The 25721-nt window shown below is 57.5% G+C and overlaps 3 protein-coding genes across 5 annotated transcripts; 1 reads left to right on the top strand and 2 right to left on the bottom strand.

Moving 5' to 3' along the window:
- Positions 1-446: 446 nt before the first annotated feature.
- Positions 447-15106, top strand: CCDC120 (coiled-coil domain containing 120). Its single transcript, XM_045994965.1, is given in 14 exon segments — positions 447-758; positions 4809-4968; positions 7550-7619; positions 8321-8431; positions 8434-8465; positions 8596-8686; positions 8832-8965; positions 9648-9788; positions 10143-10437; positions 10790-10852; positions 11123-11297; positions 11425-11523; positions 12552-13469; positions 13969-15106. Coding segments are annotated over 11 exon segments (2091 nt in total). The 5' UTR covers positions 447-758; positions 4809-4968; positions 7550-7619; positions 8321-8403; the 3' UTR covers positions 14084-15106.
- A 426-nt stretch (positions 15107-15532) lies between these two features.
- Positions 15533-18799, bottom strand: PRAF2 (PRA1 domain family member 2). Its single transcript, XM_045994970.1, has 3 exons — positions 18165-18799; positions 16788-17005; positions 15533-16365 (listed from the first exon to the last, which is right to left on the bottom strand). The coding sequence occupies exons 1-3, from the start codon at positions 18341-18343 to the stop codon at positions 16226-16228; spliced, it is 537 nt and encodes a 178-aa protein (XP_045850926.1). The 5' UTR covers positions 18344-18799; the 3' UTR covers positions 15533-16225.
- A 91-nt stretch (positions 18800-18890) lies between these two features.
- Positions 18891-24281, bottom strand: WDR45 (WD repeat domain 45). 3 transcript variants are annotated; one of them, XM_045994966.1, is made up of 11 exons: positions 24147-24281; positions 22456-22527; positions 22249-22323; positions 22055-22159; positions 21055-21163; positions 20838-20932; positions 20313-20392; positions 19988-20196; positions 19798-19899; positions 19568-19713; positions 18891-19307 (listed from the first exon to the last, which is right to left on the bottom strand). In XM_045994966.1, the coding sequence occupies exons 1-11, from the start codon at positions 24178-24180 to the stop codon at positions 19198-19200; spliced, it is 1137 nt and encodes a 378-aa protein (XP_045850922.1). In that variant the 5' UTR covers positions 24181-24281; the 3' UTR covers positions 18891-19197. The 3 variants fall into 3 exon arrangements, with proteins under 3 accessions (XP_045850922.1, XP_045850924.1, XP_045850925.1); XM_045994968.1 differs by having other exon boundaries at positions 21055-21160; positions 24147-24274; XM_045994969.1 differs by lacking the exon at positions 24147-24281 and adding an exon at positions 23963-24106.
- Positions 24282-25721: the final 1440 nt, after the last annotated feature.

Below are 25721 nucleotides of genomic sequence, written 5' to 3' on the forward strand. Positions count from 1 at the left end.
AATGGGTTGGGGGGTGGTTAGTGAAGGGTAGTTTATTCCTACAGTTCGGGAGTCCACGGAGGATGCATTGGGAGTACTGCTTGGGATCAGTGGACCACAGTTTGGGGATGCAGTTAGGGGGATGATGGAGGGTGGTTTGGAGACACACAAGTTTAGAGGAGAGTTTAGAGGTGTGGTGGTCGCTGATATAAGGCAGTTTGGGGTATTGCTTGGTGGTCCTTTGGGGGTGACTTGGAGTGAGGGGCGCCAGTCTGATCACGGAGGGGGCGTGGCCTCCGTAGGAGAGCGCTCCACCACTCCTCGAGAAAGAGTGTGCGCACGCGCTCCCAGCTGGTTCGCTCCTGGCGCTCCGAGGGCAGGAAAATCGAAGACCCAAACTGGCGCCTGCGCACTAGGTCTCCGCCGCTGCTGTGGTCTCGCGCCCCGCCCCCCGTCCCCCCACCTCCCCCAGGCTCGCGCTCCGCGGCGGCTGTGTCCGTGCCGCCGGGAGCTGACGGACCCGAGGTGAGGGTGGGGGGGGCCGGGGTCTACCGGCCGCGGCCAAGCCGGCGCGCCTCTCCCCCCCTTCCCCGCGCCCCCCGTCTGGCCCCCACGGCTAACAGTCGCGCGGCCGAACGCGGCCCACGGGCAGGGCGCGGAAGGGGGAGTAAGCGCGAGGCCGGGACGAGCCGGAGGGGGGGGGCGGCGAGGGAGGGGCGCGCCCACCACCCCTCCTGGCCTGCAGCGACCCCGCCTACGTCGCGGGACACGGACCTTCGGTGAGTAACACCCGCTTGGAGAAGAAGGGAGGAGACAGGGCGGGGTGAGGGCTCGGAAACGCCAACAGGGGATGTACTTGCGCGCGCACCCGCGACCTCTGACCCTGTGGTCTCACTCCCGACCCCTACCTGACCTGACTACATCTTTTTTTAACCTCGAGCTCTGGCCAGTCTTGGCCCCAGGACCTCCGATCTCACCCCCAACCTAACCATATTCTGGCCTGGCGTGATCCTCAATCCCTGTTTTGTTCCATTAAACCCAGCCCTGACCCCAAACCCCACCCAGTTCTGTTCTCGGGATCCTTGGCCTGCCCCTGCTCCATCTCTGAAGCTCATCTTGCCTTGTCCTGATCATCCCAGTTTCTGGCCTGATGCTTGACCTGTTCCCTAAACTCTTGTCCAGCCCCTGATCCCCTTTCAGTCATGTCCTGTCCCCCTAACCACAGTCTGATCCAGGTCTGTCTGGATTCCTGATCTCTGATTTCTAAACTTTCTCCCCACCCTGTGCTATCCTCCTGGTCCCCTCCTGACTCCCCATCTCCCTCCTGGCCCACCCCCTTTAGACCATCCCTCTTTTTCCTGCCCTGTCCCTGCCCCCAGCCCTGTGCTGTTTCCCCTGTCTTCTCTTGTCCTATCACTGTCTTCATTCCTCTCCTTATTCTGTCCCAGTCTTTTCCTGTTCCTTACCTCCATCCTGAACCGGCCCTTTTCCCTCTCCCCTTCCTTGACCACCATCTTGGCCTGTCCCCCATCATGTCTTCTGACTACCATTCTATACTGACCCTGCCCTGCTCTTTTGTTCCTTGCTGCCCCCTACGTTTTCCTCTGACCCTTGTCCACAACCTCACTCCATCCCATCCCCTGGCCAGTGTCTTGGCTCCTTCTCCGTCCTGCCTCCTGACCTCCATCCTATGATGACTCTGATTCTATCTTGACCCCTACACTCCTTCCTGTTCTCTTCCTTCATCCCCTCCCAACTCCAGGCCCTTGTTCTACCCCTCACCACACACCTCCACCCTGTTCAGATCTCCCTCTTCCTAACATCCACTTTCCATCTCCTCTCAGCCCAGAAGAACTAGGGTCCTGTTATACCCTGCCCCTGAACTTAGAGGTTCTACTGTTTCCATGATTGCAAGTTCATCCCAAATGCTTCTCTTAGCATGAGCAAGAGCAAACAGCCTTGGCCCTGTGTGGCTAAGGGGGTTTTCATATGTGATGCCCTTCACCCTTACCCAGTGATCTCACACACAGCTTGCATTTGTCTCCCTGCCCCAGGAGGGCATGGAACTGTTCCTATGTCCCCCCACCCTACCTAAGTGTGAAAGAACATCCTAAATTATTCAGTGACTCTCTGGGAGTCTGTGAGGTCTGGATCATGTTTCCAGCCTGGCTAGGTTGGGGGCTGCCCCATGTCAAGGTGGGGGGTGTGGTGAGCAAACATGCAGGGGTGGGAGACTCAGGAGTATGTGTGAATCTTCCGTGTTGTGTTAACCCCCATCTGCTAGTCCTGATCCTGGATGTGCATGATCTCTGCTTTCCTGGCCTGAAAAAATCCATTCCAGTCCAGAGGCTTCAGGGCTTGATGGGGGTGGGATGGGGGTTAGAGGGGTTCTATCCCCCTTTCTCTGCTGTAAGCAATACAAATTTCGGTGCTAAGTCCATCCCATCTCTGTGTGTGTGTGTTGGGGGCATGTGTGTCGCTGGGTGTTAGAATTAGTCCCTGTAGTGACAATAACAGCTAGAGCAATACAAGTTTCTTTCACTGAATCTCCTTGATTCTGAGGATAGGCAGGGAGAATTTGGATAGCAAGAAGGTAACGTGTTATTCAATTGTGTTTTGTTCCTGCATTTTGTCATAGAGAGTAGTAACAGCTTGAATAATGAGGTACTAGACCCCTCTCATTTATCAGAAACACTTATCCAAACCTGTTTTTTGAGCCCAACATGAGGCTTGAACTCATGACCCTGAGATCAAAACCTGAGCTGAGATCAAGAGTCAGACACTTAACCAGCTAAGCCACCCAGGCACCCCTGTCCAAACCTACTAACAACAACACAAGCATTCTTCATTGTTCCAGCGTCTGTCTAACACCTGACTTCTGAGAGGGAGCACTCCGATAATTCAGACAGTGAAAGGTACCAAGTTATCTGAAGAGGTTTTTTGTTTGTTTGTTTTTGCATTTTACATAGTGGGGAGGGTTCAGATGATGAGGGATAATGGCTCCAACTAAAAGATATATTCAAATCAATTCATTTCCTTGAACTCTAGTGGCAGGAGTTGGAACAATAAGAGGACTGTGTTGTGTGAATATATTTGGTTCCTGCATTTTGCCTGGTGAGTAAGGGAAGCTCAGAGAGTACGGGACACCAATTCTATCTCAAAGGTGTATCCAGATCCCTTCAGTTCCTGTATGTGGATAGTGAGCTTTTGGAGAATGTGCCTGAATAGGTTTGGTTCCTGCATTTTTGATGTTGAGTAGCTAGAGGTCTGATAATGATGGAAAACAGCTCTGTTTCAAATATGTCTGGTTTGATATTTAGGGAGGGTTCAATGTCTGGGTGGTAAGTAGGGAGGCTGTGGAGGCTGAGGGATACCAGCTCTGTCTTAGCAGTGCATTTGCATACATTTAGTTTCTGATTTTGGATAGTGAAGAGTTTGGACATGCTTATTTGAGGGAAAACAGCTCTATTTGAAATTTATTGGGTGGAGCTGGTGGTACCAGCTCTGTCTCAAACACACACAAACATACACACACACAAACATACACACACACACACACACACACACACACACACACACACACACACACGATTCCCGAGTTTGGATTGGGAGGAATGTTGTAATTATGACAGCCAATATATATCGAGCACTTACTTACCAAGGGCCAGTTACTGTCCTAAGCAATCTTAAAGTGTCTTAATTCATGTCACGCTCACAACAGTCCTGTGCAGTGCATATTGTTGTCATCACCCCTGTTTTACAGATAAAGACATTGAGGCCTTTACAGATAAAGACACTTATCCTCTTGTAAGTGACTTGTCTGGGCAGCCACATAGCCCTAAGTGGCAGAGCAGGGTTGAATCCCAGAGCCACGGCTTCCTACCCCTACAGGAGGCCACATGGGTCTCCAGTCCCAGCTGTGATGGGGCCTGGAGGTCGGCCATCTTGCAGGACGACGATGTGTGTGGGTGATTCTGCCCCACCTGTTGGCCTGGCCCAAGAGGCCCAGTTACCTGCTCTCCCCTTCTTACTCCTGGGATAATAAACCCATCTCCGCACGGGTTTATTATTGTTATTATTAACAGACATTAATGGCGTGGTGTGAGTTCCTTGTACCTTGTTCCTTTGAAACGCCTTCCAAAGTGACTCTGGCCTCTGTTGGTCCTGGCAATGCTGTTTACCCATTTTACAGATACGGAAAGCTAAACCTTGATGCTCGGTCTGCATTGCCAGCCAGATACCCTTGGCCCTCTCAGCTCTGGTTTCATAAGTGTCCCTCTTCCCAGTGTTCTTGCTGTCCCCCAAGAGGCAAGAGAGACGCCGTGGCTGAGGGGACACTCCTCATTGACACTCAGCCACCCACCTTATGGCTGCTGCCTCCACCAGCCCTAGGCAGTGGAGAGGGGAGAAGGGGGCGGATGAAAGGAGCCTTTGTGTCCCTTGCCAGAAATCTCACTCCCAGGAAGAAAGGTGGGCAGGGTGGCGGGAGGCCTCGCATTGCGTGTCTACATATACGGGGAAGGGCATTGCTGGTACAGCGCTCCCCTCCAGGCTTGGCCCCCCCTACCAAGTGGGGAGGGAGCTTTCCTCACTCTGCTCTTTCACATCACAGCATGGGCTGCTGCAGGGGCCCGGGTTGGGCTTGGGCCCTGAGGTCACAGAGCAGATGGTCCCAAATGGAGCACAGGATGTGTGGTATGTGCCAGGGCAGGCCAGAGCCCTCAATTTCCTTGACTCCTGGCCAGAAATGCTCAAGGGGGAGGGGTGGGGCAGAGCCAGCCTGGATGTGAAGAAGCATGAGCCCCCTCCCCACTTTTCCTCCCTTGCAGGAGTAGCCCCTGTCTACCTGCAGCCCAGGACCCGGCCCCCCGAGTTCTGAGTCCACCTGCTCTTAAGCGTCTGTGATCAAAATCAGGCCTCCTCACCTCTCCGAGCCTCAGCTTCCACATCTATGAGCTGGCTGCGAAGAGCTGGGTCTGCGTCATCCAGGTTTGTAGGGAGCGGTAGGGGTGAAAATGTGCACGTTGTGTCAGTTGGCTGGGATGATTTCTTCTGGAGATGCAGAAGGCGATGGGTCTTGACACCCCGATCTTTCCTTGGAGAAGCTGGCCTCCTCTGTCCTGAGTTTGGCAAACTGTTACCCCAGTGAGGGTGGTGGTTGCCCCAAGACCTTCTCCCGCCTGTGCCTTGCCCTGGGAGGGAAGGGTAGGGGCCTCAGGCACGTGATGCTTGCTGCCAAGAGATACACACCCGATGTATACCCATGTGCTTAACAAGTCCCCAGAACTCCGTCCTCAGCTCCCAGGCAATGCCCTTGGGTGGGCAGGGTCTGATGTGGGCTCCTGGGTAGCACTAGAGGCAGCCCCACTCCCACGACCCTTGGCCCTTCTTCCTTTGTTCTCTACTAGGTGACTGGGGTGAGCGGGGACATTTGGGCTCTTTTCTTAGTCATGCCGAACACCCTGAAAGGACCTGGCCCTGAGATTGTCCCTGAGGGTGTCCTGAGCCCTGGTGGCAGGCAGGCAAGGGTTAAGAGGTATGGGCTGGCCCAGGCCCTGGCCAGGTAGGCTGGGCTATTGCCTAGTGGGAGGCGGCCTAGGCATCCGCCACTGTGCTCACTGCTCACTGCCACTACCATCTGGAACAGGGCCTGACTGAGACAACTATCTTTTTTTTGAGGTACCTGAGGCCACCCCATAGCACCTCTCTGGCGTTGGTGAGCACCTGGGAACAAGGGGCCCCGGGGTGGGGTGGCGGGGAGAAGGGTGTAGGGTGTACTGAGCTTTCCCCTGGGAGAAAGCCAGGTCTGTGTGAGGAGTACAGTGAAGAAGGAGGGCCTGAGTAGAGGAGTGAAGCCCAAAATGTTCAATTTCCTCTCGTGGCATGAAACCGATTCCTTGCCGGAAGTGAATGAGGAGAAAGGATGGGGGAGAAGAGAAGCCAGAGTCCTCCTTCTCCACTGGGGCCCTGGGGGAAGCCCAGACAGGGCTATTGAGAAACTGCTTCCCGACACCTGCCTGCCCCCGATCTGTTCACCCAGAGTGGGGGCGGTGGGGGGGGGCTCTAGGGCAGTGTGGGGAGCAGTCCCAGACACTGGGAGTTTGTATTTGCCCCACTAGTAGCAAGATAGGGAAATGGGGGTCCCCACTGAGGTGTTAGGGTGCCACCCAGGTGAGGTGTCTTGGTTGTAAACAGTCATTACGGCCAGGCCAGGAATTTCTTTCTCGGCTGTGGTGTCAGAAGGGCAGACCTGAAAAACCTGCTGGGCCCGCCTCTGGGTGTGTGTGGGGGGTACCCTCTCAGCTCTCCTGCTGCGGCCCAGCCTGGGACAGGACTTGGGCTGGGGGGAGGGAAGTTAGGGAAGGGGACTGCTGGGATCCCCCTTCCATCCCTCTCTAGGTGGGGACAGGGCCATTCTGGACCCCAAGGCAAATGTGCAGAGGGCAGGGAAGCAGAGGCTGAGGTTTGGGAGCTGGCTGTGGGGGTGTGGGGCATTGACCCTGTTTCTAGCCTACCCAGTGACCCCGTGACTCAGGCCCTAGCTATGTCCCCGAGGTCAGGCTGACAGGGTGGAGTCGGGGTTCCTGTCTAGACCCCATGTTGACTTCCAGGATGCCGTGAGCTCCCAGGGAGGGAAAGTTCAAGGCAGCCCAGCATGGGATGTGGGACCTATCCTGGTGAATGGGCCCACCGGGGAGGAGTTGAAGTTCCTGTTGGGGTGGAGCCCTGGGAGAGTGCCTCAGACTCAGCTGGGAGCTGAGGAAGAAGGAGCTCCGGGAGCTTAGGGGCCCAAGAGGTTGAGCCGGGACCTCAAGGAAGCCCTGCCATGCCAGGCGACGTCAGGCCGCTTCAGAGTACATGCTGCTGCCTGGTTGTGCAGAAAGGCTCTCGGGCCTGACCCCTGCCCCTGAGAGTGAGGACAGGGGGCCACCGTTTGCCGGGAGGCAGTAGCAGGCCTGGTGGCCCCATATTAACAGTTTGGCCGCATTCCACAGCAGATAGACAGGGAGGGGGCTCGAACCCTCACCTCCTTGGCCGCCTTGGTCTCCACCACACCTGGCCCCTGCGGCATGACAAGCTGGGATGAGGAAGGGAGGGGACCTCTGTGGCCTCATGAGGCCCTCCCAGTTTACTGCCGCCCGCCTGCCCGAGGTCAAGCCAGGTGGTGGAAGGTGATGTCACCTGGCTCCCCAGCTGGGGAATGAGCAGGATGTGGGAGGGAAGGAGCAAACTCCAGAGGAGGGGATGAGGGCAGGGCTGGCGGCCAGCCAAGGCAGGCTCTGTGGTCAGCCAGGGTGTTTGGGGGCAGAGAAGGAAGCAGGAGGCAGGAGGCTTGTTATCTGCAGCTGTGGACTTTGCTGCTCACGGTCCCAACAGGGTGACTCCCTTCTGCTGGTACAGGACCAGGACTGACTGGGGTGGGCAGAGGGACTGGAGGGGTTGTGGGGCTAAGTGAACACTCTCCCTGTGGCATCGGGGCCGCAGGATGGAGTCGGGATGAGTAGAGACCCACAGATCTGGGCTAGATCCTTATCTCAGCTCCCTTGGCATTCTCTCACTTACGCGACAGCCATTCATTGAGTGCTCACTGCTGGCTCAGGAGTGTTCAGAGTGCCAGAGATACGGTGAAAACAGGACAGGTATGTTTCTTGTCCTTGTGAACATGCAAGGGAAGAATAGTCTCTTGCTGGACAGCAGTTGTGAGGGGACCTGGGCAGGGGCCCACCTCTGGAAGTGACATGGAAGCCCCGATGTGTAAGCTTGCCCCCTGGGGCCGGAGGGGCGAGACATGGCAAGAGCATTCCAGATAGCAGCCACAGCCTGGGCAAAGGCCCTGAGGCCTGCCGGGCTGGGAGCTTATGAGGAATTGATGGGCTTGGAGCAACTCCAGTGAGGGAGGGTCAGGCCGGAGGGGTGGGCCTGGGCCACATCCTTAGCCAGTGGGCAGGTTATTTTTTTTTTTTTAATTTTATTTATTTGACAGAGAGAGATCACAAGTAGGCAGAGAGGCAGGCAGAGAGAGAGGAAGGTTAGCAGGCTCCCTGCTGAGCAGAGAGCCCGATGCGGGACTCGATCCCAGGACCCTGAGATCACGACCCAAGCCGAAGGCAGCGGCTTAACCCACTGAGCCACCCAGGCGCCCCAGTGGGCAGGTTATTTACCCCTCTGTGCCTTAGAGTCCTCATCTCAGAAAAGGGGCAGTGATCACAGAACTGCCATCAGAGGGTGGTTGGAAGATTGGGTGTGGCAGGAAAGGTGACTGTTCAGGACCCAGGTGCTTCATCAGTGCCCACCGTTGTTAGAGTTGGTTGAATCTGTACAGTTCATTTTCCCTCCCTAGGCAGGACTCCTGACCACGGCCCATGGGCCTCTGAGGAGGCGTCGTAAGTCCGCCTAGCTCCCCACGTGCTGTGCGTCCACTCAATGGGAAGGGGACCAAGGTACCAGGGCCCAGGGGGCCAGACGCGGATACGGATTCTGAGAGGGCAGGTTGATCAGGCGGGCAGGGTCAGGGTTCCCCTTACTCCCAGCTGGGGTGCGGGGCGTTGGGCAGGGGCAGGGGTTGGGGGAAACGCGGGATGCACTTCCTTAACAGCTCCTGTGCGTCACTGCCAGGCCTTGCCCAGCCATCAGTCACGGCCTCTCGACAGCACCAGGATGGAAGTCAAAGGTCAGCTGATCAGCTCACCCACCTTCAATGCCTCAGGTAGGTGGCTGGTTCCCTTTCTCTGCCTCTGCCCCCACCTCTGAGTCACTGCCTGCCTACTTTGAAAGGGTTGGTCCTTGGCCCCACAGCTGCGCGGGATGGCCTGGCTGATCTTTGCCTGGAACTTTGCTCCCTCTGTGTCCAGCTGCCCTGTTCGGAGAGGCTGCCCCCCAGGTGAAGTCAGAGCGTTTGCGGGGGCTGCTTGACCGGCAGCGGGCCCTGCAGGAGGCCCTGAGCCTGAAACTTCAGGAGCTCCGCAAAGTGTGTCTGCAGGAGGCGGTGAGGGCCGGGCCCTAAGTGTCTGGTGGTGGGGCACGGTGAGGACCTGGAGGCCCTAGGCAGACAGGTTGGAGTGGCGAGTGCCGAGCTACCTTGTCTGGGCTGTAGATTCCCTGTCACCCTCTAGCTCCTCAAAGCTCAACTTCGATGTCTTAGAGTCAGTAAAATATGGCGGAGCAGGCCCTCAATTCCCTATCAGCAATTTGAAATCCCCAAACCCTTCAAAACAATAGTCATTTCCAAAATCTGGCAGTAAAACCTGGCCTGAACTGTCAAGGGGTGAGTTACCATTTTGATTTACCCCTCTTGGTGTGAAAAGCTACGCAGTTGGCCAGAACCCATAACACAGTTCACAGCGTGCAGCCCCAGGCCCTGAGGGGAGGGTGACGTCATATGCAGGATATAGACCTGTGGCCTTTACGTAAGATAAGAAGTTCCAGATTCCAGAGCAGGTCTCCCGACCTCCCATGCCCACTGCCCCAGGGATTTGGGCCACGGAGGGGCTGAGAGTCCACAGCACCCCTGTTGGGTGGCAAACTGGGAGGGAGGAGGAGAAGTAACAGGCGTGGGGTGCTGAGCATTACTGAGCTCCTAGTAGGACTTCTGTAGCTTCTGTAGTCATTCCTGCTTGGCCCCATTCCCCAGCTAACCCTCGGTAGTCTCTGACCCCTGCCCCCTCCAGGAGCTGACTGGCCAGCTGCCCCCCGAGTGCCCGTTGGAACCTGGGGAACGGCCCCAGCTGGTCCGCCGGCGGCCCCCTGCAGCCCGCGCCTACCCTCCATCGCACCCCAACCCAGCACACCACTCCTTGTGCCCTGCTGAGGTGAACAGATGGGCCTAGGGGGGGCAGGATGGGGGTGGGACAGGTACAGATTGCCATGTCGGGGTCGCGACCAGGGGAAGGAGAGGCTAAGGTGAGAAGGGAATGGCTTGAGGAAGGTGGGTTCTGGCTCTGAGGGAGGAGGCTGGGCCTCGTCCTGGTCCTAAACCTCTCATCCCTTGGAAGCCAAATCTGTCTAGTCCCTCCCCAGATGGCCCTGCCTGCTGGAGAAATGAGCTCCACCCAAGAACAGGCCCCGCCCCTGCACTGGCTGGCTCTGCCCACATCTGGGCCCGGGCTTTGGGCCCCCTCCAACACTGACACTAGGTCCTGTCCCACTCTCTCGCCCGCCCGCAGGAGCTGGCTCTCGAGGCCCTGGAGCGGGAGGTGTCTGTGCAGCAGCAGATTGCAGCCGCAGCCCGCCGCCTGGCCTTGGCCCCCGAGCTGAGCATTGAGCAGCGCCGGCGCCGGCGCCAGGTGCAGGCAGATGCGCTGCGGAGGCTGCACGAGCTGGAAGAACAGCTGGGGGACCTCCGGGCCCGCCTCGGCCTCCCGGGGCTCCCCCCTCCGCAGCCCCTGGCCCTGGCCCCGGGGGCGCTCATCACCACCCAGGGAGTATGCCTGGGCACGCGCCTCGCCCAACTCAGCCAAGGTGAGCCGGCCCTGTCAATGCCCAAGTGTAGGCATTGGCCGAGCAACGTGGCAGGGAGGGGTGGATGGCCAGTGAAAAGTGGGAGCCAGGTGGAGCTGAAGGGACCCAGCCCGCAAGAGGAGTTGAGATAAATGGGCTCTACAGCGCGAGGGGGGGGGGGCGGCGGCGGGCTGCTGGGAACTTGACCAGATGGCACCAAGAAAACCAGGAGCCAAGCCTCAGGTGGTCTTGGATTTAGGTAAATGTGGGTTCTTGGGAAGGAACGGGCCAGGGAGGAGACCATCCGGGGGTGTAAGGGGACTGCACCCAGGCCTTGCCTTGATAGGCCTGGGTCTCCCCTTCTCGCCTGTAGAGGATGGAGTCCTGCACTCGGAGAGCAGCTCCCTCTCGGAGTCTGGGGCCAGCCATGATAATGGTGAGGACCTCTAGCTCCCACACCCACCCTTGCTTTGATGCTTAGCCCCTCCACTCTCTCTTTAAACCCTCCTGAGCCGTGCCCCATCCTCGTGTGGGGCCCCCATCTTTCTTGCTTCATGCTGCCGAGCTCCTCATCCCCAGTTCCAGCCTTGTGCTTTAGCTCCTGCCCTTCCTTCTGCCACTACCTGCTTCACTTCCCCCGCCCCTGCCCACAGCCCATCAGGCCCCCTCTCATTGACTTCTCCCGCACTTTCTGCCTACCTGCCAGAGGAGCCCCGTGGCTGCTTCCCTCTGGCTGAGCGCCCCTCACCACCCAAGGCCTGGGACCAGCTGCGGGCCGTATCTGGGGGCAGCCCTGAGCGGCGAACCCCATGGAAACCACCCCCGTCAGATCTTTACGGGGATCTGAAGAGCCGGCGGAACTCTGTGGCCAGCCCCACCAGGTGAGGGTGAACCCCCCCTTCCCCGAGAGCCAGGAGTGGGATCCTGAGCCTGGGTGGGCAGGACAGCTTGCTGGTGGGTATGGCGTCTAACCTGGACCCCCACCTGGGCCTGTCTGTCTTTGCTCAGCCCCACACGCTCGCTGCCCAGGAGTGCCTCCAGTTTTGAGGGGCGAAGCGTGCCTGCTACCCCTGTCCTCACCCGGGGCGCTGGCCCCCAGCTCTGCAAGTAAGGGGACTCTGAGGGTGGGCTTGAGGACCGGAAGAAGTAACTGTTCATTCTGACGAGGGGGGCATTAGCAAAGGGTATGGGATGTGAGAGGCTGGGCTTTGAAAGGTATATTTGGAACAAGTCACTTCCTTTCTCTGAATCTTGTCTCCTCATCTGTGAGGTGGGTATGATATCTGCATCTGAAGGACACTGTGGGCATAGTGAGTTCTGGTTCACGTGCACTGAGCGCCTAATACCTTCTGGGAGTCCGTGCTCTGCAAGGTATGACTACGGTCATTGCCATAAGGTCTCGGCTAGGTAGATGCTGTCTTTATTCCCAATCTGTGGATGAGGAGCCTGAGGCACAGAAAGGTTAAGTGACTTGGTGGTAAACAGAAGACCTGGTGTTCAAACCCAGGCTGGTTTGATTCTAGAGTCCATGCATTTAATCACTGCACCCTCCTACTTCTCAAACAAATCCTTGCTAAGCACCTGCTTTTCCAAGGAAGTCCCTATCCTTATGGCACTCGCATCCTGTGAACCGTAGCTGTGGGGCTGATAGTTCAGGGTGGCTCAGACACGGGGGTGAGGGGTGGGGGTGGGTGGGGGTTGGGGAGAGCAGAGAGTTCAGGAAGTTGGATTCCAGGCCCAGGGATTAGGACCCCACTGTGAGGGGCCAGGCTGAGGTGCCGGGAGCTGGGACACACACCCTCGCAGGGCAGGGGGCCCCACGTGTTGGGAAGAGCCCTCTGCTGGCCTTCCTCTGCCAGTCTTTCCCCTCCAGCCCTGTACACGCTTATATCTCTCTTGGCGCTAACACCTCCTCACACGTCTTCTGTCCCTCTGCCCCCCAGTGTGGGACAGAACCTCCGCTGCCTTTTACACGCCCCCACCTGACCCGTTTATACACGAGGTCTCTGATCCTGGGCCTCCTTCAGAGATGTGCAAGTGGGAGCTCAGGAAGAGGTGGGGCATGGCGGGCCAGGCACTCCGCCTGAGATTTCCGATCAGTCACACTCCCATCACCCCCACCTCTGTGTCCCCAGACCAGAAGGCCTCCATTCTCGCCAGTGGTCCGGCAGCCAGGACTCCCAGATGGGCTTCCCCCGGGCAGACCCTGCTTCCGACCGTGCCTCCCTCTTCGCAGCCCGCACCCGTCGCAGCAACAGCTCTGAAGCCCTGCTTGTGGACCGGGCAGCCGGTGGGGGAGCTGGCTCCCCGCCTGCACCCTTGGCTCCCCCTGCCGCTGGCCCCCCGGTCTGCAAGAGCAGCGAGGTGCTGTATGAGCGCCCACAACCAACCCCTGCCTTCTCCTCCCGCACAGCTGGCCCCCCAGACCCTCCCCGGGCTGCCCGGCCCAGCTCAGCTGCCCCTGCCTCCCGTGGGGCTCCCCGGCTCCCACCTGTGTGTGGGGACTTCCTCTTGGACTATTCCCTGGACCGGGGCCTGCCCCGCAGCGCTGGTGGTGGGGCGGGCTGGGGGGAGCTGCTGCCTGCAGCTGAGGTCCAAGGACCTCTCTCCCGCCGGGATGGGCTCCTCACCGTGCTCCCGGGCCCACCACCCATGTACACAGCTGATGGCAGCAGCCCCCTCCTCCGCAGCAAGGACCCGCACTCCCGTGCCACCCGCACCAAGCCCTGTGGCCTATCCCTGGAGGCCGCCGAGGGGCCTGAGGTGCATCCAAGCTCTCTGCTGTGGATGCCCCCGCCCACCCGTGTCCCCCCGGCCGGTGAGCGCAGCGGTCATAAGAACCTCGCCCTGGAGGGGCTGCGGGACTGGTACATCCGCAACTCGGGACTGGCCGCCGGGCCCCCGCGCCGGCCTGTGCTGCCCCACGTGGGCCCGCAGCACCCGCCCTTCCTCCATGCCCGCTGCTATGAGGTGGGCCAGGCGCTGTATGGGGCCCCCAGCCAGGCGCCGCTCCCGCACTCAAGGAGTTTCACGGCACCCCCTGTCTCCGGCAGGTATGGGGGGGGCTTTTACTGATGGGTAGGGGTCTCTGGAGGCAGATGGCAAAGGCATCCAGGCTGGGGAGCAGCCAGTCACGGGAGTTAGTGACTCCGACCGCGAGAGAACTAGCCACAGCCTTGCCTCAGGGTCCTGGGCCCTGCCTGACCTGCATGAATCCACGGGGTCTCTGTGGAGGGGTGTCTTGGGCCCTGGCAGCAGCAGCAGCAGCTGTCTACCAAGCTGTAGAAGAATTCTGATATTTGAACAAAACAGTGCATGTCTGCTGGAAATGAGCCTTGAAAGCAGGGTGCTGGGAGGAAGGGCCTCCCAGGCCCCTCGCCTCTCTCTTCTTCCTTTTGCCATGCCCCCATGCTTGTGAGCCTAAAGGTGCTGTCCTGTGCCTGCCTCCACCTCTTTAACGAGCCTCTTTTCCTTTCTTTCTGTGTCTTGTCTGTCTTTTCCTCTCTTCTCTGTCTTGCCACCCTATCCGGATTCCTGCTACCCCTTCTAAAGATACTACGCGGACTTCCTGTACCCCTCGGAGCTGAGCTCTCGTTTAAGTGACCTGACGCTAGAGGGGGAGCAGTCCTCCAGTTCTGACCCCCAGACCCCGGGGACACTGGTCTGACCCCTTCTTGTTGTCCCAGGCATGACTTTAGTCTGAGGAACACACGGCTGACCTCGCTGAACCCCGGGGTGTGACTGCTCAGTCCTTGGGGGGTGCCGACCTGATCTTCCAAGGCCCCTGGCTCCTTGTGGACCCACGAAGGTGTCTGACTCCCTGCTTCCCCTCTTACGCTGTGCTGGGAACTGGGGCCCTCAGCCAGCTGAAAAAAGAGGGGATGGTGTAATGGGGGCTCCAGGCCCCTTCTTCCGTTTCTGTTTACACTTGTGATTTAAGTATTCACTGTCTTCCCCCAACACTAGACATTTTATAAAAGGGAAACTGTGATCTCGTCCTGGTTGGGTTCATTCCTATCCCCACGCCCAGCCTGTTCGATTTAGGAACCTCTCCCCTTCCCCCCCCCCAAGAAAACCCGGACAATGTAGGGTCTCAGGGCCCTGTTTGGGGCAGCCAGGAGACTGGTGTGAACAGAACTCCCTGCCATCCCCCCACCAGGGCAGTTCTTGGGGAGGTGGGCTCTCTGCCCCCATTTGGAAGGACTGAAATCTGGCTAGGGGGCTTGGGTTCATTTTCCTACTCCCAGGTGTGCCCAAGGGAGCCCCAGTCCTTGTCTGCCTGTCTGTGCCCGCTGCCTCTGCCCACAGGTTGAGATGGCCCAGCCTCTGCCCTATCTATCCCGGTCAGGAAGCCAGCCCTGCAGGAAGGCTAAAGGGCAGAGCCGCCGGGTGTGTTGTGTCCTGGGATGCTGCGGTGGTGGAGCCTGGCATCGGCTCAATGCCAGGAAAATCCTCAGGTGACGTCTGGCCACAGGCTGCGTCACGTCTTCCTTGACTTTTCTTTCCATCCACCACTTTTTAAACAAATCTATACAAGCTGTGTTTTCTATGATACCTATCTGTGACTTTCTGGAGCTAGGGGTCCCCTGACCTCCTTTACCTGGTGTTAAACTTTTCTTTTTCTACCAATGGATCTGGGCCCAAGACACTACCCACACTGGAAGGGGATTTCTATAATAAATGTGTAAACTGAACCCATGTGTCACTCCACTGTCTGCCTTGCCTTGGGGGGGGGGGGGTCACACCAGTAGTTAAGACCAGGTTAAGATATTTTTATGATGCCAGATTATCAGACAAACACTGGGAACAGCCTAATGTCATCCACTTGGGCTTCACTTGCTGTGATGTGGGGCAATAGCTTCGCCTGTCTGTGCTCTGATTCCTCACCAGCCCCAGACAGGAGCTGTCAGTAATACAAATGATAGGAAACACTCTGCCTTTAACTGCTCTGTGCTCTGTCCCAGAGGGAGCCACTTGGATGAAGGAATGGAGAGCTTCCCTACTCAGTCTGCATACTCGACAGAAAGAGACCTAGTCAGGAAAAGTCCAGCAAAACTGAAAAGCAGAAGGCCACTTCTGGCCACTGAAGCACATGGACTTGACCCCAGAAGCCCACGTTGGCTTGAGTGATGCACCAGCCTTTATTGTTGCAGTAACACTGGTTATAGATGCCCCATTCTGGGTCTACCCCCACCCCTCCCCACCCTACCCCTTGGTCCTCATCACTGTGGAACTTTGGAGAGGGGGGCAGAACCCCTAAGCAGAGCTGAAAAGAGGCAAGTGGGACTGGTGAGTGTTTGGGTCACACGGAACCAAGGGTTCAACGGTGTCAGGATGCCTGAATTCTCTGTCCTGATGGGGGCTGGGAACACTGGGTCCCAGGTTCGAGATTTGGCAATGCCCTGACCTGGTTTCAAAGCCGGGGTAGGGTCTGGAAAAGCCTTAGTCCTGGGTTCGAGAGAATGCCTTGGTCCCAGATCCCAGCTTTGGGGCTGAGCATGGGAGATGGGTGGGTCCCAGATTGGGGGTGGAGGGAGTATCTCTGGGTCCAGAGTTTGAGGTTGGCCACGGATGCTCTGGGCTCCACGCCCCAAGTTCAGGGCTGGGGAAGTGTGGTCCCCTAGGTAACAGGCACTGGGTAGCAGGGATATCCCAATTTTGGACCTGGGGTGGGGAGGGTCGCTGATGTCCTCTGCTTTTTGAACTGGACGGGGCCCTCTATTTCAAGGGCTGGGAAGGGCTTTGGGTCCCTCTACAGGACCAGGGTGGGGGTGGCGTTCTCCAGGTCTTGGATTCAGATCCCAGACCCCTAGGATCCAGCCTCCTGCTCTTGTCCCAGCGCCTCCAGTAGCAGCCCCATGGGCGTCCGCTTGAGACCAATACTCTCAATCTTGTTCTCGATCTTGTTCTTGAGGTTTCGCAGGCGCAGCGAGGCGTGCACTAGAATCACTGTGGGCAGTGCCGAGAGGAGTGGGGTCAGTGGGATGAGACCTCAGCTTTTGGCCAATGGGGGCCCACAGAGGGGAACTGGAGCACGGGCAGGCCAATAGAGTGGTCAGGGGCCAGAATGCCTGCGATCTGAAAGCGTGGCCGAGTAATGAGCCTTGCAACAGGGGTGTGGCCAGGGAGGGCGCAGGGTAACCCGGACGCGGCCGGGGAAGGACGCTCAATACTCAGAGCAAGTCCCAAAAAGGGCGGTAGGAGGAGGGGCGTTCCCAGAAGCTGGAAGGCAAAGCCAGGGAAGGCGCTTTGCGAAGGAGGTGTGGCCACGCCCGCCTGGTGTCCCCGCCCCCTCTTAGGGAAGGGCTGGCCTGCCACTGTGCGCAAGCGCTGGCTGTTTACTGGGCTATCGACGGGTAGCGGATACTTACGAAGCACGGGCCCGGCGATGCTCAGCAGGAAGGTGCAAGCGCCGCCCACGGCCCAGAGAACAAGGAGGCCGAAGGCTAGCACTGCGCCCAGGCAGGCGGCGGGGTGGCTGCGGCGGCAGCGGCGCACGGCTGCTTGAGTCTCAGCCGCCCACACCAGCGCGCCAAGGGCCACCGTCACTACCAGCGCGCTTAGGAGGGTGTGCAGCGGGCGCACGTACCTGCAAGGGCAATGGAACTGAGCTAGCCCGGGCGACGGCAAGAGGGCTGCCCAGCCTCCAAGCCTCCCGCACCCCGTCCACCCTGTCCCGCACCCCAAGAGCTTTGATTCCCCCCTCTCAGGGACCTCCAGCCCGGCAGATAACTCCTGCCAGCCAGTCTCCCAAAGGTTCCACCCTCCAGGGCTTCCGACTCCCAGGAGCCCTGGAGGCCCTAATTTCCTTTCCGTCAATCCTACAGTCCCATCTTCCTGAGCTCTCCCGTTTCAGGTCCTCTCAACCCGCTAGGCCTTCAGGCTCCCAGCCCTTAACAGCTCTTTTTCTTCCAGCCCTACCCTGGCGGGGCCCCCTCTCCAACCCCTCAGACCCCACCCCAACCCGCCCCCAAATCCACCCTTTCGGCCCATCCCTGTAGATTCCTCTTCCAGGCCTTCTGTCTCCAGACATTTCCCTCTCCGCGGGCCCAGAGTCTTTACAAGACCCGTTCCAGACTTCCTCCCCTTCAAATTCCCCATCCAGGTTCCCACTCCCTGTACATCTCTCCCCCCATTATTGCTAGCACCCCTTCCATGCCTTCAGTACCACTCTTAACTTCCAACCCTGCCCAAGTCCCTCCAGATTCTCCATCCTTCTCTGGTCTCAAGCCTTCCACCACTGGGTCCTCCCTCTCCGTTCAATTTCCCCAAGAGGTACATACTCCTGGAATGTTCCAATCACAACCAGGCTCCCCTCCACGCCTAGTGCCTCCACAAGCCCATCCTCCCAACCCTTCAACTTGACCACATCCCTGTCCCTGTCTGTCTCTGCCCGAAGTCCTCCAAGGCCGCTTTAATCTGGCCCCATCACTCATGTCCTCCCCCTCCACCCCCACTTTCACTTTCAGGCCCTCCTTATCTTCTGGTCCACCTCCTTACCCAGTTTCCTCTCCAGTCCCACATTCTCCATTCTCCCGACACTCTATCCCCAGCCCGTATCCCACCCAAGGCACTCCTTATAACCACGTTCGACTTCTTTCAAGTCTCCCCTCCCAGGCCCTGGAGATTTCCCATCTCTAATGAACTCGCCCTTCCAGCCTTCATCCCCCTCCCATTCCTCAAAACCCCACTGGTCCACCCTTCCTGCCCGCAGTCGTCCCCGGCCAACTGGCGTCCCCCTCCCTCACCCAGCCAGAGCGAGACCGAAGCCGAAGCACAGAAGGTAGTTGGTTTGGTAGTAGAGGAGGTTGTTGATGACGCGGTGGCACCATCGCTGCGGGTCGCACGGATCCGGAGCCGCCAGACGCGCGGACCCCAGAACGAAGTCGTCCAAGGCGCGTAGCGGTGGCAGCCGCACCTCCGACATCCTGCCGGTCGATGTAGCTGGACCAGCCAGAAGAGAGGCCGGACTACAACCCCCGTTATACCCTGCGCCGCCGCGAGGGACACCGGGAAATGCAGTCTGGGTCCCGCAGCTGCTCTCTCAGCCACCTAGGCGGACTACGCAGCAGCAATGCACGTGACCAGAAATGCCAGCAACACGCCGGAAGTGCAAGGCAGCAGGGGCTGCCGGGAAATCAAGTCTTCGCCGCCGGGCGAGGCACTCCCTTCCACCCCCAGGTGGGGGCGCCCAAGGGGCGGTTCCTAGCCGTGCTGATGGCTCAAGAACACAGTAATCCCGACCTTCTAGGACATGCAGTACACATTCTGGGTCATACAGATAGGGACTGTCAGACTCGGGCAGGATTGCAGGATCCCACTGTTAGGGTCCAAGAGGGCCACACCTACTTGGAAACTCCCGCAGGGCTTTTTCAGCTGCATCTCCTCCGGCCCCACCCCTGCACCTCAGGTCCGGCCATAAATACTATCAAGGGCTTTTTTAAAATTCATATTCACCACATCAGAGATGTCTCTTTCTGGGAAGGTTTTTTAATCCCCACAGGTGAATTAGGGCACTCCCTCTAGGTCGCTAGCAGTCTTCAGGCTGGGAGTCCCAGGGGGGGGTCTCCTCCCTCCATGGGTCCCTGGCCTGGTCCTGCAGGCACACAGTCCCCACGAAGTGTTTTGGGGGAAGTGAGCTGTTTAGGCATTGCATTGCTGTTTGGAAGGTGGGCACCTGCCCCATTAATGCTTGCTGGCTGGTAGCTTCCACGGCACTCCTGACCCCCTGAAGGCTTTGCAATCTAGCACGGCAGGTCCCTCACACAACCCACAGTGTCCTCAAAAGTCATCGTCATCACAGATGTCAAGGTACACATCGAAAGCCTCTCTGTTGCAGTTTCCATCAGGAGTGAAGACATATTTGTGGAAAGTCCCATCTACACAGATGGCTGAAAGCGGGGAGGGTGGGCGGGGGGAGAACAGGTAAAAGGTTAAAGGCTGCTGAAGCGACCCACTCCAATCCTCGCCAGTGTCCCATGGCCTACAGTCTACCTCCAGGCCTTTGTTCAGGCCGTCCCTCTGGTGATGGAGTTGAGCCACCCACTCTAGCTCTCAGGCTTCCCATGCCGTGAAATTCCTGCAGGTCCAAACTGCAGGACTTTGCCCATGCAGCACCCCTGGTCGAGAGGCAAGAGCTATTCCCACTCACCAATGACAGAGTTGACGTTCTTGGAAGTATTGCGACCGAAGGCGCAGATGCAGGCTGACTCGGCAGGCACGGTGAAGCTCGCCAGGCTCCACTGAGAGTCCACGTACTGCCCAATCATAGGCCCCACCTTGCCCACGCGAGCCAGCCTGCAGGCAGCACTGGCTGAGCCCAGGTGTGGGACACAGGCAGGGGGACGGGGGACAGGGTGGGGCTGGGCAGGGAGTACTCACGCAGAGCGACGGTTGAGGCGGGTGTCCTTTAGAGCAAAGATATGGACTGTGCCCTTATCGCTGGAAGCGCAGAGGAACGAGGAGTCATGGCTGAAGTTGATGCTGGAAGACACATCAGCAGTGATGCACACAGGTCAGGGGGCAGAGGGTCACAGGGTCACGCAGCCCGCTGCACATACCCTGTGCTCACCAGTAAAGGGTAGCAGGGTCAGTGCCTCGGCGCAGTTCCACCAGTTTCTCCTTGGACTGTGTGTCAAAAAGGCGAATCAGGGTGCCCTTCTGGGAGGCGGAGGCCACTACCGTGCCTGGCTGGTTCAGGGACACGCAGGCCACGTCGCTCTGATGGGCGTTGATGGTGAAGGGAGCAGAGGAAGTGCCAGGCTTTGTGCTTGCCAGGTCCTGTGGGAGGAGGAGCAGTCTGGGCTTGGGGTAGTATGGAAGGCGGAGGCCAAGCGTCCACAGAACGGGCCAGCCCAGCCGCCCACACACCTATACTTGCCCCCTGGATGGCTCACCACAAGTTGCAGGCTCCCGCACTTGTGTCCAGGGAACACCAGCAGCTGCTTCTCCAGGCTGGGGCAGAGGTCACAAAGCCCTAGGGTGTGAGGACAAAGTGTTGGGGGAGGGGGTAGGCCAGTAAAGGGGAGGCAGGGCCCAGGCCATGGGCCCGGCGGGGTCTCGGAATGGAGGGAAGCTGGGTAAGGGCCAGACTTTGACCTTCCACGATATATGGCCCCCAAAGAACTCTCAGAGGGCCCGCCATCTGCCCGGCTTGCCACCAATGAGGGCCCAAGGATCCCTGGCACAGCCATGCAATGTCCTTACTGGGTGCTCCTTCCCGGCTCTCTGGGGCCCCCAGGAGTGGAAAGACAGAACTGGCTAACGGATGGAAAGACAGACAGACTGGGAATATGAGCCTCTCTGCACAGGGACTCTCTCCCTGCCCCTTTCCTAGCTTCTCTGGGCACCCCTGGCTTTCTCTCACTTCTACCCTGTCCACTGCCTCCTGCCCTCACACCTGCACATCCGGGTCCTCTCACCCTTGGGGTTGTCTCGAGTGTCAAACTCAAACAGCTTTCGGGGATTGTCAGGGAAGGAGTACACGTAGATGCGGTTCCTCAGCACGATCACAATTCTGTGGGCATCACACAATGGAGGAGGTCCATGAAGGGAGGACAGGATGGCTATGGAGGACTAGCCCTCTTGCCTGCTGTGGGGACCTCCCACCTCCCCCACCCCAGTCCCCCTCAGGCTCACTTGTCATGGCGCATGCGCACAGCCAGCACTGGCTTGGTGAAGGTGAACTCCAGCACCAGCTTGTCCTTGGAGTCCTTGCCCTCCCGGGCATCGTCCCAGATCAGCACTGCTGGGCAGGTGGGTATGTTGTCGGGGCCAAGGTTTAGGGTGAGGGGCAGCGCTGGTGATACAAGACCCACCCCTACTCCCCATGGGACCTCAGCCCACTCGCTTAAACTTCTGCTGACACCAGTGTGAGCCTCATGCGGCATGAGCACCTGTGGGTGTGATTCCCAAGAGCGCAGGTTGCTCAGACTGTTATACTCATTTACAGATGAAGAAACCGGTGCTTGAGGGGGCTGAGTTATTGGGCCAAGGACCTCACTGCCCATCAGCAACCAAGCAGGGACTCACACCCAGGCCTGGAACTTCCCATCAGTAATTAGCTCTGCCTCCAGGCTCCCAGTCCATACCTCTAGGAGACTTCTGCGATGAATCCTAGAGCTCTGTGACTCGCCTAGAGCCTCTCCTGCCATGTCCCAAGGGGATTAGCAAAAAGCCTTAGAGCAAGATGGCTCCTGAGGCCCAAAGCAAGAGGGCACGGCTGAGATGTCTCCAAGATTTTAAGACCTGTTGGTTGTGTGACTTTGGAAAAGTCCCTTGACCTCTCTGGACCTCGGTTTCTTCACTGTAAAAATGGGGATAACAATACTTCCTGCTCCATAGAGGTACCGTGAGGATTAAATGAGTTAGTATCTGTAAAGTGCTTAGAACAGTACCAGGCTCACAGCAAGTGCTCTGGAGGGAAGGACAAGGCATACATGAGGCATTCAGTAAGTGTTAAGCAAAAGCAAAACACCAAGCTTCTCAAGCAATGAGCTCTGTGACTTCTGAGCTGTAGGCCTCACTGTGTGACTCTGAGGTGCTCTAACATCTTCATCTGCCCACGCCTCGGGGGTGCCTGAGGAAGCCAGGATTCCAGGGAGTCGGGGCCAAGGGCAGGAGGGATAAAGGCACTTACCTGAGATCTCTGAGAACTTGGGGCTGCTACCACCACCCACTAGGGCCAGCAGGTTGGAGCGGTGCAGCATTTCCACCAGGCCCATGCTGCCCACCTGCTCATGGTCTGGACAAGGACCAGGGTGTCAGTAGGGGTGGGAGCCAATGCCCGTCCCGTCCCTTCTGTCCACTGCCCCTCCCCCACCAACAGCTCACCCAGATGCCCCTTCTCCATCAATGGCTCCACGTTGTAGATGCGCACACCGGTCTCCATAGCACAGCAAAAGCAGCCTGGTGGAAGGGGGAAATTCAGGCTGCCTCGGCTGATGCCCAGGTAGAAGCTAGGGACTTAACACCCACCTCTGACCATTCTTTCCCTTCCTCCCTCCCAACCACAAGGGTGAAAGCATGAGCCTCTCTCACTTTGGTCTTGGTTGAAACGTAGGCTGGTCACTCCTCGAAGCGGCTGCTGAGTCATGGTCCAGGATTTCTTCCCTGAACACAAATGGGGGTAGAGTTGGGAAGAGTCTGGTGTTTGCCCTCCAAGTCCTAGAACTCCTGTCCCCAAATGATTTCTTCTTCGTCCTCCTCTGCTACTTACTGCCTCCAGTGGGACTACAAAGACAACAAAACTGGAGGATAGTTCTGGGGTCTCCACTCTATGCTCCCGAGACCCCAAAGGGCATGGCAGGAACTCCTCCATCTTCTCACACTTGGTTGACCCCAGCTCCAGGCCCACCTTGACTTGGCTGGACTCCCCACCTCCTTCTTACTCCATGGCCCTCACTGTGTGCCAGGAAGTGATGGGGTAGAGGGTGCCCTAGTGATATCTCCTCCCCACCGCCAGCCAACCCTGGCCCTAATGCCCCACATGGCCTGCAACCATTCGTTTCTCATCTTCACACCTGGACCTACCATCCAACTCCACCTGTCAACAAACAGAGAAAAGGGCTAGGATTCCACACCTCCCTGACCTGGCCCTGAGGCTTGCCATGTTTGTTCCACCACCCATAGGCCTTACCCTTCTCATGCCCTTCTGAAGCTCCCAACCTATTCCACCACCTCAGAGTCCTCTCACACCTTACCTCCTCCCAGGCTTCTCCAAACCCCTTGGGGACCCCATGCCTCGCTCCAGATGACCCCTTCTCGTGCCATGCTAATTTCTGCCTGACCAGGGCCAGCCTGGATGTCCTACCAGACCTCCTTATGCCCTAACGACCCTACATCAGATTCCCCTATCACTCCAAATCACACACCTCGGGACATCCCCTCCTGTGTGCTTTTCTGTCCCTGACTCCAACACAGACTGGCTTGAACCTACTCCCAGGAATCCCATTCCCCTTACATTCCTCCTCCAGATTCTCCATCCTCTTCCCCAGACACCCTGCCCCAGGGCAACCCTTCCCCATCAAGACTTGCCCAGGACACACCTCCCCAAACCCATACCTGGCACAGCTCAACCCCACCAAGACACCTGCCCCAGACCTCTCTAAGATTCCTGTCCTAGAGCCCCCCTACAGCCTTCAAACCCCCATCTCCCCCAAGATCTTTGCCTATGCACACCCCCTCTCCATCCTCCAGGAGCTCAAACCTACCTTCCCCCACTTTGTACCACCTCCACTGGACTGCCTCTGTCCCCAAAGACACATTCTTTGGAGAGCCCCACCTTCCAAGACCCTTTTTTGGACCCCCATTCCAAAGATCTTTGCCACTTAAGAACCCTGCCCCGGGATGCCTCACTTCCCTCCACTTCCTCAAGTCCAAGACCGCCCTAATACTACTTCCAACCCAGGCGCCCACTTAAGCTTCCTGTCTGAGCCGCGCCCCCATCTACCAAGATCACTGTTCATGGGCCCCTCCCGCCCCAACCCTCCCCCAGACTCCAACCAACTCTGGGATCATGCCCCAGTTCCCTGCTGCCTGCACTGACCTGACCTCCGTGCGTTCCCGATCCCAACCCCTGCTGTCGGTGCCGCCCGCGGCCCGGTTTTCTGACCTCCCGGGCCCTGACGCCCGGCTCCGGTGTTTACATCAGGTCTCACTTCCGGGGGGAGGGAGTCTGTAGCCGGAAGTGACTCATCCCGGCCGGAAAATGCGGCGGCAACCTTGCTCACCGGGTTTCCAGGCCTTTGGAGCAACGCGAGCCATAGCTGCATCCCCCGGCGAGGCTGTACGAGAGCCTGGCTGTCTGAGGGAGCCGAGGCGGGTGGGCGACAGAGACTTGGCGTCGCTGAGCGGAATAGGGCCGACCATTCCCCAGCTCGCTCCTGCTCTGAGAGCGAGAGGCGTTAACTTTCTGGGCTAACAAGATTTGGCCCTCCGAGGTGGGCTAGAGTGGCCTTTCTTGTTGGAAATACTAGTCCTCCGGGATTTCTAGAGAGGCGAGTGGGGGGAGGCCGGAGGCGGGCGCGGACCTGGAGACCTTGAAAGCTGAAACTCCTTTTGCCGAAGGGAAGTCAGCCCCTCCCCTCGCGCTTGATTTTGTTTACAGAATGAAAAACGAGGTTTTAACGGGGGGAGGTATACGTGCTTACTGCGGGAAAAAAAGCTCAATGGTGTGCATACTGGAAATACTTTTTAATTCAGCTTTTAACTTTGGAGGTAACTGGATTCACACGTAGTTTTGAGAAATAATACAGAGAAATCAGATGTACTTTTAAGGGTTTCCCGTATTACATTACGTTTCCCGCATTTATATTAACATGTAAATGATGGTAAAATGTTACAATCAAGGTGTTGACGTTGATACCGTCTACCCATGCTTTACTTTCTCTCAAGTATTGCTTTGATGCTTTTTAAAGTTTCTATTAATATATAATGGATATCTGTTTCAATTCCAACTTTTCTTTTAGAGATTTATGTATTTGTCAGAGAGCGCACAAGCAGGCAGAGCTGTAGGCAAGGCATTGAGAGAAACAGGCTCCCCGCTGAGCAAGGAGCCCGATGCGGGAACTCGATTCCAGGATTCTGGAATCATGACCTGAGCGGAAGGCAGCAGATCCCCAAGATCTTTGCTAAACCAACTGAGGCACCCAGGCATCCCAACTTTTTAACCGATTCGTGGCATTCCATGGAATAAATGTAGCATTGTTCAACTCTTCTCTTACTGATGGCCATCTAGGTGATTTCAAGTATGATGTCAACATACTGTGAATTTGGGCTCCATATCCTGTTCTGGGCGTGACTCCACTACTATGATCCTTGGCAAAGCCAATTTTCTGGCTTTCTTCAGTCTCTACTTCCTCATGTCCCAGGCCATATTTAACTTAATTCCGTTTGGGTCATGCCACTCCCATGTCTCTGAGATTGCTCTTAACCAGATCACCCGGGAATAATAATCCTGTCAAACCAGCAGCCACTTTCCTACCGGCAGGCACCCTCTCCTGTGACTGCCTGGTGCATTCCAGTTTCTTACTCTCACTCTCTTGGTTTTTCTCCTACATTTCTATTATTATTATTATTATTATGAACGTACAATCTATTATTTGTTTCAGGGGTACAGGTCTGTGAATCGTCAGACTTACACAATTCACAGCACTCACCATAGCACATACCCTCCCCAATGTCCATCACTCTTCTATATTTCTTGCTACTCTTACACCTTTATCCGATTCCCAAATATTAGAGTATCCTTGGGTATGACTGGCTCCCTTGCTTTTTTAGTCCCTAGGTGACTTCATTTTGTCTCA

The sequence above is a fragment of the Meles meles genome, chromosome X (assembly GCF_922984935.1).
Source record: "Meles meles chromosome X, mMelMel3.1 paternal haplotype, whole genome shotgun sequence".
Taxonomy (NCBI): domain Eukaryota; kingdom Metazoa; phylum Chordata; class Mammalia; order Carnivora; family Mustelidae; genus Meles; species Meles meles.

What these genes read in the sequence shown, in the direction of transcription:
- PRAF2 (XM_045994970.1), bottom strand. Translation starts at nt 18,343, where the DNA reads ATGTCGGAGGTGCGGCTGCCACCGCTACGCGCCTTGGACGACTTCGTT. An exon ending in TTCGGTCTCGCTCTGGCTGG is followed by an intron (nt 17,006 to 18,164) that starts GTGAGGGAGGGG and finishes TTGCCCTTGCAG; the next exon opens with GTACGTGCGCCCGCTGCACA. An exon ending in CATCGCCGGGCCCGTGCTTC is followed by an intron (nt 16,366 to 16,787) that starts GTAAGTATCCGC and finishes CACTGCCCACAG; the next exon opens with TGATTCTAGTGCACGCCTCG.
- WDR45 (XM_045994966.1), bottom strand. Translation starts at nt 24,180, where the DNA reads ATGGCTCGCGTTGCTCCAAAGGCCTGGAAACCCG. An exon ending in GCGGGAGCCTGCAACTTGTG is followed by an intron (nt 20,197 to 20,312) that starts GTGAGCCATCCA and finishes CTCCTCCCACAG; the next exon opens with GACCTGGCAAGCACAAAGCC. An exon ending in GACCCTGCTACCCTTTACTG is followed by an intron (nt 19,900 to 19,987) that starts GTGAGCACAGGG and finishes TGTGTCTTCCAG; the next exon opens with CATCAACTTCAGCCATGACT.